The 12,236-nt window shown below is 40.6% G+C and overlaps 1 protein-coding gene across 6 annotated transcripts in view; it reads left to right on the top strand.

Moving 5' to 3' along the window:
* LOC132835003 (putative Polycomb group protein ASXL2) overlaps positions 1-12,236 on the top strand; it is a 310,992-nt gene that overhangs the window by 245,695 nt on the left and 53,061 nt on the right. For all 6 annotated transcript variants that reach the window (XM_060854233.1, XM_060854277.1, XM_060854260.1 and 3 more), the window contains one exon: positions 4,712-4,849. In XM_060854233.1, coding sequence (XP_060710216.1) covers positions 4,712-4,849 — 138 coding nt within the window. The remainder of the gene's footprint in view (positions 1-4,711; positions 4,850-12,236) is intronic.

Genomic DNA, 12,236 nt, shown 5'->3' with positions numbered 1-12,236 from the left:
CTGTCAGTGGTGAAGTAATTAAACCACAGGTATTCCAGAAGCCAGAATTGGAAGGGCATGGAATCCTTAAATAGTTCTAAGACTAAACGGAAGATTACAGAAATAGGGAGAGGTAAGAATTTTAAAAACTGCTCATTGCTTGTTCTGGAGTACTGTGTCCAGTTCTGATTGCCCTGCTATCGGAAGGATATTAAACTGGTGAAGGTTCAGAAAAGATTTACCAGGATGTTGCCAGAACTGGAAGGTTTGAGTTATAAAATTAGAAGAGAAGGACTGGTACTTCTTTCACTGGAGCATAGAAGGTTAAGGGGTGTGCTGTATGGAGGTTTATAACATCATGAGGGACATAGGTAAGGTGAACAAGGGTCTTTTCCTTTGGGTAAGGGAGTTCAAAACTAGGGGCATAATCTTCAGGTGAAAGGAGAAAGATTTTAAAAAGGATGTGAGGGGCGATCTTTTTACATCGTGGTTTGTGTGTGGAATGAACTGTTAAGATTAGATTAGATTACTTACAGTGTGGAAACAGGCCCTCCGGCCCAACAAGTCCACACCGACCCGCCGAAGCGCAACCCACCCATACCCCTACATCTACCCCTCACCTAACACTACGGGCAATTTAGCATGGCCAATTCACCTGACCCGCACATCTTTGGACTGTGGGAGGAAACCGGTGCAAACCCACGCAGACACGGGGAGAACGTGCAAACTCCACACAGTCAGTCGCCTGAGTCGGGAATTAAACCCGGGTCTCAGGCATTGAGAGGCAGCAGTGCTAACCACTGTGCCACCGTGCTGCCCACTTAAAGGAAATGGTGGATGCAGGTACAGTTACAACATTTAAAAGACACTTAGATAAGTACACGGATAGGAAAGTTGTGAAGGGATATGGGCCACGAGCAGGCAAATGGGACTAGTTTAGTTAGGGAACATGTTTGGCATGGACTGGTTGGACCAAAGGGTCTGTTTCCTTGCTGTATGATTCTAGGCTTAACCAGAGGGAACTGGAATACTGAGTGAATAAGGTCCAGGTGCATTTTAAGACACAGAATGAGTAAGGGTTTCATCAGCATTTAGGTTGAAGTAAGGAGGAGACAGGTGCTAACAGAGATGTAAATAGACAGTCTTAAAAGGTGTATTCAATATATTTCCCCACTTATTCAAATATGGAACACAAGTGGCAAACAGCTCAGTTTGCCGTCCAATAGTTTGCAGAAAGAAGAATGGAGTCAATGCAAGAGAATGATGTTTGTGGTTGGAACCAAAGATACTGGCTTTGACCTTGCCAACATTGGAGCACCGTGGTGCTAACCCAGTAGCGGATATCTGCCAAGCGGTCTGAAGACAGAGACGGGTTTTTGGATGGTTGCCAGAGGGACAGATTGAGATGAGAAATAGGACAGATCCAAGGATAGATTCTTATGAGACTCAACCATGCAGGAGCTGAAAGAGAAACCATTGCAGGTGATTCACTCGATAGATAAAAATGAAATAAAAATGAAAATAATAGAAATATCATAGCTTTGGCGATGTTACCTCAGAGTGTTTGTCTCAAATTATCACATTAGCCTTGTATGAAATCTTTGTATCCTCTTTAGTCACAGGTAAGGTCCGAGAGGGCTGGAAAATAGCCAGCATTGTTCCTTTGTTTAAGAAGGGCAATGGGGATAATCCGGGAAATTACAGGTTGGAGAGCGTTACATCAGTGGTAGGGAAACTGTTGGAGATGATACTTAAGAAAGGGTTTATTCACATTTCGATAAGTATAGACTTATTAGTGATTGGCAGCATGGCTTTGTATGGGGAAGGTCATGCCTCACAAACTTGATTGAAATTTTTGAGGAAGTAACAAAAATGATTGTGGGCAGGGTGGTAGATGTGGACTGTTTATATGAACTTTAGCAATGCCTTTGACATGGTCTGATGCAGAAGTTGAAATCACATGGAATCCGTGGTGATCTGGTAAGGTGGATACAGAACAGGCTTAGTCATAGAAGATGGAGAGTAGAGACGGAAGCATATTTTTCTGACTGGAGATCTGTGATCAGTGGTGTTTCTGTAGGGCTCAGTGCTGGGATCCTTGTTATTTATGGAGAAAATATGAAGTTTCTTGTACAGAGGGTGGTAAGTGCCAGGAATATGCTGCCAGAGGAGATGGTGTGGGCAGATCCAGTAGCAATGTTTAGATTAGATTAGATTCCCTAAAGTGTGGAAACAGGCCCTTCAGCCCAACAAGTTCGCACTGACCCTCCATTGAACAACCCACCCAGAACCATTCCTCTACATTTCCCTCTGACCAATACACCTAACACTCTGGGCAATTTAGCATGGCCAATTCACCTGACCCGCACATCTTTGGACTGTGGAAGGAAACCAGACCATGCAGAGGAAACCCACGCAGACACAGGGAGAACATGCAAACTCCACACAGACAGTCGACCGAGGCTGGAATTGAACCTGGCACACTGGCAGCAGTGCTAACCACTGAGCCACCATGCCACCCCTAGGCATCACGACAGATACATGAATAAGCTGGGAATAGAGGGATATGGACTGCTTAGAGGTAAAATGTGTTTAGTTTAGAAAATGTATGAAGTGTTGGCGCAGGTTTGGTGGGGAAGGGCCACTTCCTGTTCTGTCCAGTTTTTTGTTCTTTGATTTAGAAGTGATGCTATAACTTCTGTTAAATGTTGAATAATATTGTACCAAAGGAACCATAAAAGAACCAGAAATGTATCTGCAATTGGAAAACTGCTTCAGCCATATTTAATAATTAGAGTTCAGTGATTGTATAACTACAAGGAAAGTATAGATGTTTTGCACTGTTATTTACATTAACGACTTGTTATGAAATATATGAAATAAATTGCTGTCCCATTTTGAATGTGGATTGTTTATAACTCCTGAGAAACACAGGAAATAAAAACACGACACTCTGAGCCTGCTCCACCATTCAATGTGATCATGGCTGTTCATCCAACTCCATACCCTGTTCCCACTTTCTCCCCATACCCTTTGACCCCTTTAGTCCTAAGAACTACACCTAACTCTTTCTTGAAAATACTCACCATTTTGGCCTGACCTGCTTTTCTGTGATAGTGAGTTCCACAGGTTCCCCACTCTCTGACACTTTCTCCATATCTCAGTCCTAAATGACCTACCCCATATCCTTAGACTGTGACCCCAGGTGCTAAGCACTCTGGGCATTGGGAACATTCTTCTTTCGTTTACCCTGTCTAATCTTGTTAGAATTTTATAGGTTTCTATGAAACTCATCCCTCATTCTTCTAAACTCCAGTGAATATAGTCCTAACTGATACAGTTTCTTTTCATACATCAATTCTGCCATCCCAGAATCAGTCTGGTAACCCCACTGAACTCCCTCCATTGCCAGAACATCCTTCCTCAGATAAGGAGACCAAAACTGCACACAGTACTTCAGGTGTGGTCTTACCAAGGCCTTGTATAATTGTAGCCAAGACATCACTGCTCCTGTACTTGAATCCTTTCACTATGAATGCCAACATAGCATTTGATTTCTTCACTAGCTGCACCTACATGCTTACTTTCAGTGACTGGTGTATGAGGAATGCAGAGATCTTGTTGCACCTTCCCCTTTCCCAGTCTATCACCATTCAGTAATGATCTCTTTTCCTGTTTTTGCTAGCAAAGGGGATAACCTCCTCATGTTTTTCCGCATTGTGTTTTAACACCATGTATTTGCCCACTCACTCAACTTGTCCAAATCACACTGACACATCTTACATCCTCTTCAGATTTACCCGCCCTCCCAGCTTTGTTTCCTCTGCAAACTTGGAGATATTTAATCTAATTCCATCATCTAAATCATTAATAGATATTGTGAACAGCTGGGGTGTAGGCACTGATCCCTGCAGTACCCCAGTAGACATTGCCGTCACTCAGAAAAAGACCCGTTTATAGGGATTCCTTCTTTGTTTCCTGTCTGCCAACCAGTTCTCTATTCATGTTGGTACTCTACCCCGATTCCATGTGCTTTAATTTTACACACTAATCTTTATATGGAATCATATTGAAAGATTTCGGAATGTCTATGTAAACCACATCCACTGGCACCCCTTTGTCAACTACTTACTTGTCAACATCCTTGAAAATGTGAATTCACAATTTTGTCAACTCATGCTGACTCTGCCCAATTCTGTAACTGTTTTCCAAGTGCTGTGTGATTAGATCTTTTATAGTGAACGCTGGCATTTTCCCCATTTCAAATCTGGGGAAATGACTATTTTCAGTATTTCTGATTTTTAAAAATTGAATTGAACTTGCACAAAGCCGTACAAATTGAGAATTCTCATTGATAACTACTGGGTTTAACATTTCCTTCATATCACCTAACTTTCCTTATGTATCACAGTCTGCCAACAAAATCCTCGGGCCAAACATAAAGTTGCAAGTAAAGCAAATATTAGAACATAGTATTACCCAGCCACATCTCAAAGCATTGTGGATCAGTTTGGTCTTGAAATAGTTATATCCTGTAGCATTCCGGTGCATTGAGAATAAAGTTGAACCTTGGACATTCTCGTAGGTACCCAACCCCACAATCTTGAATAGAAGTTTCTGTTTTGGAGCTTGACATAAGCTTTTTTATTTAAATAATATATCATGTACTTGTTCTCTCCAGTTTTTGTCTGAATAAGGCATTATAGTTTAAAAACATCATGCCTCTCTGCAGGTTGGGAAATTAAACAGTCGGACGGCTGTTCAACAAGTCCTCAGAATTCAACCTCCAGCTCATCATCTGGGAAGATGGACCAAGCCCTGCAAGGACTGGGCAGGAAGCCATCTCAGAGGTCTGACAGACTCAATGCAAGTGAGTTTAAATATTTCAATTCTGTCAAAACAGGAAACACACAAGAACACCACACAGCTCAACATATTTTTAGTGAAATCGCCGGAATTAAAGTTACAACAAAGATTGCTGTCTGTGTTACTGTCATTCACCTCTTGATGTGATGGCTGGAGAAGGATGTTAGATTTCTCCATCTGATTCACTCACAACTCCAGTACAGACCAATGGAACAGAATTTTTAATGTTTGAGCATTTAGTGATACTACTGGTAAAGGTAATTTGGCTATTTGAGATGCTGCTTGTGAATGTGACAGAAGTGAATGTAAACTTGGGGAAAGAAATTGATCATTGCAGAGTTACTGCTAGAGTACAGTTTCTAGTCACCTCTCAGGAAAAATGATATTGAGTTATGACAGTAACAGAAGTCATAAATTCAATAATTCTTATTAAAATAATTAAATTCTTGCATTGGAGAGCTTGTGTCCTAACTTTCAAATATGCATTAAGTATGCAAAAATAATAAGTGTGCAGTTAGTAAAGTTCTAGAGGGGTCACTGACAGTGCTGTCCAACAGCATTTGATTTATTATCTGCAGCCTCTTGACGCCCAGTGTGGGTTCTGTCAGGGTCACTCAGCTCCTGACCTCATTATAGCTTTTGTTCAAACATGTGGAAAGATATTGCATTTCAGAGGGTGATGGGGGAGTGACAGTCCTCAATATCAAGACCCATTTGATCAAATATTGCAGCAAGGGGCTCTAGCAAAATTGGAGTCTGTGGGAATTGAGATAAAACTCCCAACTGATCAAAGTCACATGTGGCACAGAGGAGGAGTTCTGGTGGTGGAGGTTAGTCATTTCAGCTCCAGGACATCTCTGCTAGTGTTCCTCAGGGAAGTGACGTAGCCTGGCCATCTTCAGGTGCTTCATCAATGACCTTCCCTCCATCATAAGGCCAGAGGTGGGGATGTTCGTTGATAATTCATCACGATTTACAACTCTGCAGATACTGAAACAGACCATGTCCAAATGCAGCAAGACCTAGACAATATTCAGCTTTGTGCTGACAAGTGGCAAGTAACATTCATTGTGTATGAGTGCCAGGTAATGCCCAGTTTCAAGAAGAGATAAACTATCAACCTTTGACATATCGGCCTATCACTATCACTGAACATCTGCCCCCCACCCCAAGCATTCTTGGGGTTACCATTGAAATTTAATTGGACTAGCCATGTAAATACGATGGCGACAAGAGCAAGTGCAGGCTAGGAATTCGGTAGTGAGTAACTCACATCCTGACAACCTAAAGTTAGTTAATCATCTAAAAGGCATACATCAGGAGTATGATGAGGACAGCTCCAACACACACACAATCCTAACACTATTCAGGACAAAGCATCCCAAGTTAATTGACAGCACAGTCAGAAACATCCACTCCCTTCACCACTGACACCCAGTAGCAGCAGAGTGTACCATCTGAAAGAAACAGTGCAAAAATGCACCTTGGATCCTTACGTAGCACTTTCCAACCCATAGCCATTACCATCGATAAGGGCAAGGGCAGCAGATAATGGTAACACTCACCTGCACTTCCCCTCTAGACTTCTCACCATCCTGACTTGGAAATATATCGCTGTTCCTTCAGTCGTCACTGAGTCAAAATCCTGACTCTCCCTCCCTAGTAGTGTTGTGGTTGTCCCTTCACCAAATGGACTGCAACATTTTACGAAGACAACAACACCACCACCTTCTCATAGTCAATTGGGGATGGGTAATAAATGCCAGCCAATAATGCCCATGTCCCATCAATGAATAAGCAAAAGAAAGTGCTCCTGCAGAAATACTGAAATGGAATTTAGATGATCTAACAAACCATTAAGTTGTTTTTTGTAATTCTGATTGAGTGCTGATTGTTTTTTATTATTTATTTAAGCTTGGGATGTGAGTGTTATTTTATTAGTCAGGCCAGCATTTATCGTCTTTGCATAACAGCTTGTGAGAAGGCTCTGGTGAGTTACCTTTCTGAACCATCGCAGTCTGTGGTGTTGGTTGATTCACAGTGATGTTAGGAAGGGAGCTTTGGGATTTTAACCCTGTTATAGAAATAGAATGCTGATGTAGTTCCAATCACAATGGTGAATAACTTGGAGGAAACTTTTCAGCTTGTGGAGTTCTCATCCACCTATTACTCTCGTCCACCTTGTTGATAGATGTTTTGGTTTTGGAAGTCAAAGGATAGCTACACCAAGGACTTGATGCAGGATAAACTACCACAATAAAAGTTGTTTGAGCCCAAGCTTCAGGGCAGAGTACATCAGAAACATAACAAGCATATGTTCTGTGTTTGCTATTTCTAGCAAAATTATACAAGAGTTTTCAAAAAACCACAAGTAGAGACAATCTGCTTCCATGGTGTCTACTCTGAGAAATGGAAAATTCCTTAGTTGTGGGAGAGAGCTGATTTGGTGAGCCACATTTAAGACCCTCCATGAAACCCAATTATTTGATCAATCTTTTGGCCACCCTTCCTCATAATCCTGACTTGGCATTTATTTTTTCCTTATGTTTCTATGAAGTACTTTAGAATTTGTCATACGTTAGAAGTGCCATATAAATTCAAGTTGTTATTGTATAGAGAAATCAACTTTCTATTTGCTCAGTATTTGGCCTGAAGTATCATGCATTGGTGTAGGACACATTCCAATTAGAATTGTTAGCAGCTTAAATTGACTAAAGGGCCTTTCTCGTTCAGCTCCAATTATGTGAAATGTTATATTTCTATAATGGCAGTTTGTGGACAAATCTCTTGTTTTATTCAGCTTGAGTTTGACTTATTCACTTGTAATGGACTAGACCAAACTGCCTCAACACATATTAAGAAGGTAGCCTAGACCCTAAACCTTTTCTTATTTTAAAGGTAAATATAAGATATTGCATTTTAGGTTTCTGTTCGAACCACTTGATTTTAAGCAAAACACATTATATTCTTACACCACAGTTAAAATGCAGACAGAATAAAACTAAAAGAAAAGAATTGGATTAACTGTCACAATATTAAAATGCTTACCAAAATGATGTATTATTAGCTACTACTAATGAACTGTTCCAATATAGTTGAGTCACGAAAGTTTTGGTCACGAAATGGACAATGACTTGAGCACAGACTGATACACCCAGTCAGACCTGGAGAGTTCAGTCAGTAGAACATCAGATATTTAATCATAAGCCCATGAGTTGTCAGAGCTGAAGTAGGCCATTCAGCCCATCCAGTCTGCTTGACCATTCAGTGAGATATGGCTGATCTGATCATTCTCAGCTTGACTTTACATTTTTCCCTGTAACTCTTGACTCCCTTACTGATTAAAATTCTGACTCAACTTTGAATATACTTAATGACCCAGCCCGTACAGCCCTTTACAGTAAGAATTCCACAAACGCACTACCCTCAAAAGGAAAAAATCTTCCTTAACTTTATTTTAAATGGGTGACTGACTTACTCTGAGATTATACCCTTTGGTCCTAGATTCTCAGAGGGGAAACAATCAGCATTTACCCATTCAAATCCCACAAGAAGCTTGTATGTTTGAATGAGGTCTCCTTTGATTTTTCTGAACCCCAATGAGTGCAAACTACTCAATCTCTCCTCGTAAGAAAGTTCCTCAATTCCATCTATCAGCCTAGTGAACCTTTTCTGGACTGCCTTTGATGCCAGTATTTATTACCTTAAATAAGGCATCTGAAACTGGATGCAGGATTCCAGCTGTGATTAAACTAGTGCCTTGTATAGTTTTATCAAGACCTCCCTAATTTTGAATGTTATCCCCATGGAAATAAAGGCCAACTTCCCATCTGCATTCCCTATTGTTGCTGAATGTGGATGCTAGCTTTTTTGTGACTCATGCACTAGGACCCCCAAATCCCTCTGTGCTGCAGCTTTCTGCAATCACATTTTTCTGCAAACTTCACATTTTTCCACGTTATAGTCCATCTACCAAGTTTTTTGTTCATTCACTGACCTGCCTATATTCCTCTGTAGTCTCATTCTCACAACTTGCCTGCAGATCTATTTTTGTATCATCTCTAATCTTGGCTATAATAGATTCACTTCTGTCATTTAAGTCATTAATGTATGTCATCAGTTATGGCCCAGCATTGGTTCTTGTGACACTTCATTAATTACAGTTTGCCATTCTGAAACCCCTTTATCCCAACTCCACATTTTCTATTGGTTACCAATTTGCTATCCATACTAATACCCAAATACCACAGGCTCTTATGAAGTATCCTTATGTTTAATACCTTAATGAACACCTTTTGAAAATCCAGATGTATTGGATTTACAGGTTTACCTCGATCTACCCTGTTTGTTACCTCCTCGAGGAATTCTAACATATTTGTCAGGCATGATTTCTCCTTCGTGAAACTATACTCACCTTGCTTCAGTTTCTAAATGTTCTGCTATTACAACCTTTTATAATAAATTCTAATACTTTCCCAACACAGATGTTAAGCTAACTGCCTATAGTTACTGTTTCTCTCTCTCTCTCTTTGAATCAGAGTGTTACACTGGTGATTTTCCAATCTACAGGGACTTTTCTAGAATCTCTGGGCTTTTAGAAGATTGCTACCAGTGCATCACTATCTATTTCATTCAAAATCTGAGGATGCATCCCGTCAGGTTCAGGCTTTTTGCCCCATTAGTGTCTCATGTATTTTTTCTCTGGCGGTAGTTGTTGTGATTATTTCCTATCCCCTTGATTATTTCATATTTTTGGAATGCTGTTATTAACCCGAGAGTCCAGGGTTCAAGTTGTTCATCAGACACGAAGTCTGGTCTGTAGCCATGGCTGAGTGTTAAGGTGATGGATTAGGACCAAAGCAAGGAGAAATTCACCCTCACACAGAGTTCTGTGACTTTGGGACTCTACCTTAGAAGACAGCAGAAATGGGGACACTGAATACATTTAAGGTGGATGATACTTGTTAAGCAAGGGGAATCAGAGGTTATTGAGCATAAATGGGAGTGTGGAATTTGAAACAAATGGATCAGCCATGGATTCATTGAATGGTGCTTACTCGAGGAGTTGAATTGCCTACATCTGCTCATATTTTGTGGTAGAAATCTATTGGGGTCTCCTCATAGGTTTGGATCCTACCAACTGTTTCTCTATAAGGAGCTTGTGTGGAGTGAGAGTGTCCTTCATCAGTGCCAGGACGTCTAGGTTCAAGTCCCATCTCAGAATTTGACAGCTATGTCCAAGTTGAGTTTGAAAAACCACATACTTATTGACACTAATGGCTGGTTTCCAGAATTGGCAGCTGTTTATTTGTAATGCCGCACTTTGTAAGTAACACTGATACTCAGTAAATATTTACTTCTGGTTTCCTCATTCACTGACTGCCATAAAAAGTTTAACAATAGCCACATTTCCAATTGGGCACTTCCCTTGGATTGATAACAACTATTTTGGCCTCTGAGTAAGAATTTTAGATAATATGTAAAGTGGCCTTACAGTATTGCATTGAAGAAGTTTCGGTTACATTTATAAAGTTGAAAGGGAGGCCGCAAAGCTGACAAGGTCAAGGGGCAGATTCTGAGCGGGAGATAAAGAAATGTAAAGGAAGTGAGAGATCATAAACACTATCAAAGATATTTGTTTTAGGAGGTTCCTGAAGTCCAAGAACAAGAATGCAATGATTAATTGTTGGACTTTGCAAAAGAATACGTGGAGCTATCAGTAAAATCTATTTCATGCTTAGAATTATTTTTAAGCTTAATTATTTCCACCATTTTTTTGATATAGTTAAAGGGTAATTGTAGGTTGTGTGAAACATGAGCATGAAATGCCAACTTTCGTGTTTTGAAAACACCGGAAAGTTTTGGATTCTAAATCCTATTTGCCAAATTAAATCTTTATGTGTGTGCCTCAAAGGCAAATAAACTCACAGGGAAGGATCCTCAAACAGGCCTTTGTGGATAGGACTTAGGAATGTTTGGGGGCCGCTACTTCACTGCGATTGCATTATAAAAACCCCAAAGAGTCAGTGGGAAATAGAGGAGCAAATATGTAGACAGTTCACAGAAGTGTGTAAGAGTAATAATCGTGTGGTTATACTGGGGGATTTTGACTTTCCCAACATAAGTTGGGACTGTCTTAGTGTTAAGGGCTTAGAGGGGGTGGATTTCTTGAAATGCATCCAGGGGAGTTTTTGTATCAATACATTGAAGGCCCAATAAAGGACAATGCAGTGCGGGATCTGGTTCTGGGGTAGAAACCGAGCAAGTGTTCAATGTGCAGTGAGGGAACATTTTGTTGATAGCGACCACAACACGGTACATTCAAATTTGTTCTGGGCAAGGTTAATGTCATTCTACTTTTCAAGAAGGTTGGTAGAGATGAACCAGGAAACTACAGACCAATGAGTCTCACATCATTAGGAGGGAAACTATTGGAGAAAATTCTGAACGAGTGAATTAATTCCCACTTGGACATGAGTTAATTAGGGACAGTCAGCATGGCTTTGTCAGAGGGAGGTCATGCCTCACACATTTGTTAAATTTTTGAAAATGTGATCAAGTGTGTGGATGAGGGATGTTCAGTTGATGTGGATTATACAAATTTTAGCAAAGCTTTTAACAAGGTCCCACATGGGAGACTGCTTGAGAAGGTTAAAGCAGATGAAATTGAAGGAAACTTGGCAAGGTGGATCAGAAACTGGCTTAGCAATTGGACACAAAGGGTAGTGGGAAAAAGCTGTTCAAGTGACTGGAGGCTGGTGTCCAATGGTGTGCCACAGGGATTAGCTCTGGGACTCTTATTGTTTGTTTTATATATATATATAAGTGATATAGATGAAAATGTAGGGGAGTGTTAAGCAAATTTGCAGATGTCCCAAGATTGGTATTGTGATTAATAGCAAAGAAAATGGTTGTAGGTTACAGGGAGATGGAGAGAGGTTGGTCAGCTGGGCAGACCAGTGGCAGATGGTATTTAATTCTGATAAGTGCAAGGTGATGTGCTTTGGAAGAATAAATAGACCTAATTTGTACAATAGCTCCTCGTTATTTAACACCTCAAGTCCAAGTATCATTCTTGTAAACCTATGTTGTACTCCCTCCAACACCAATATAACCTACCTGAGGTGTGGTGCACAGATCTGCTCACAGAGCTTCATGTGGGGTCTCACCAGAGTTTTGTGTAACTTCTGCATCCCTGTACTTCAATCCTCTAGATACAAAGGCCAGCATTTTGTTAGCCTTCTTGATTATTAGAATAGAGATGTGATAAATGCATACTTCCTTGCCTGTTTGAAAAGCCTAATGCATGGGGCTTTAATAGCTGTGAAATTGTGGTACATGAGGCTACCCATAGGTAGCAGGAATTCATAAAGTAGGGCCAGGACTTAAAC

This window comes from Hemiscyllium ocellatum, chromosome 3, assembly GCF_020745735.1.
Source record: "Hemiscyllium ocellatum isolate sHemOce1 chromosome 3, sHemOce1.pat.X.cur, whole genome shotgun sequence".
Taxonomy (NCBI): Eukaryota; Metazoa; Chordata; class Chondrichthyes; order Orectolobiformes; family Hemiscylliidae; genus Hemiscyllium; species Hemiscyllium ocellatum.
The sequence above is the reverse complement of the archived record's forward strand: the minus strand, read 5'-3'. Positions and strand labels throughout refer to the sequence as shown.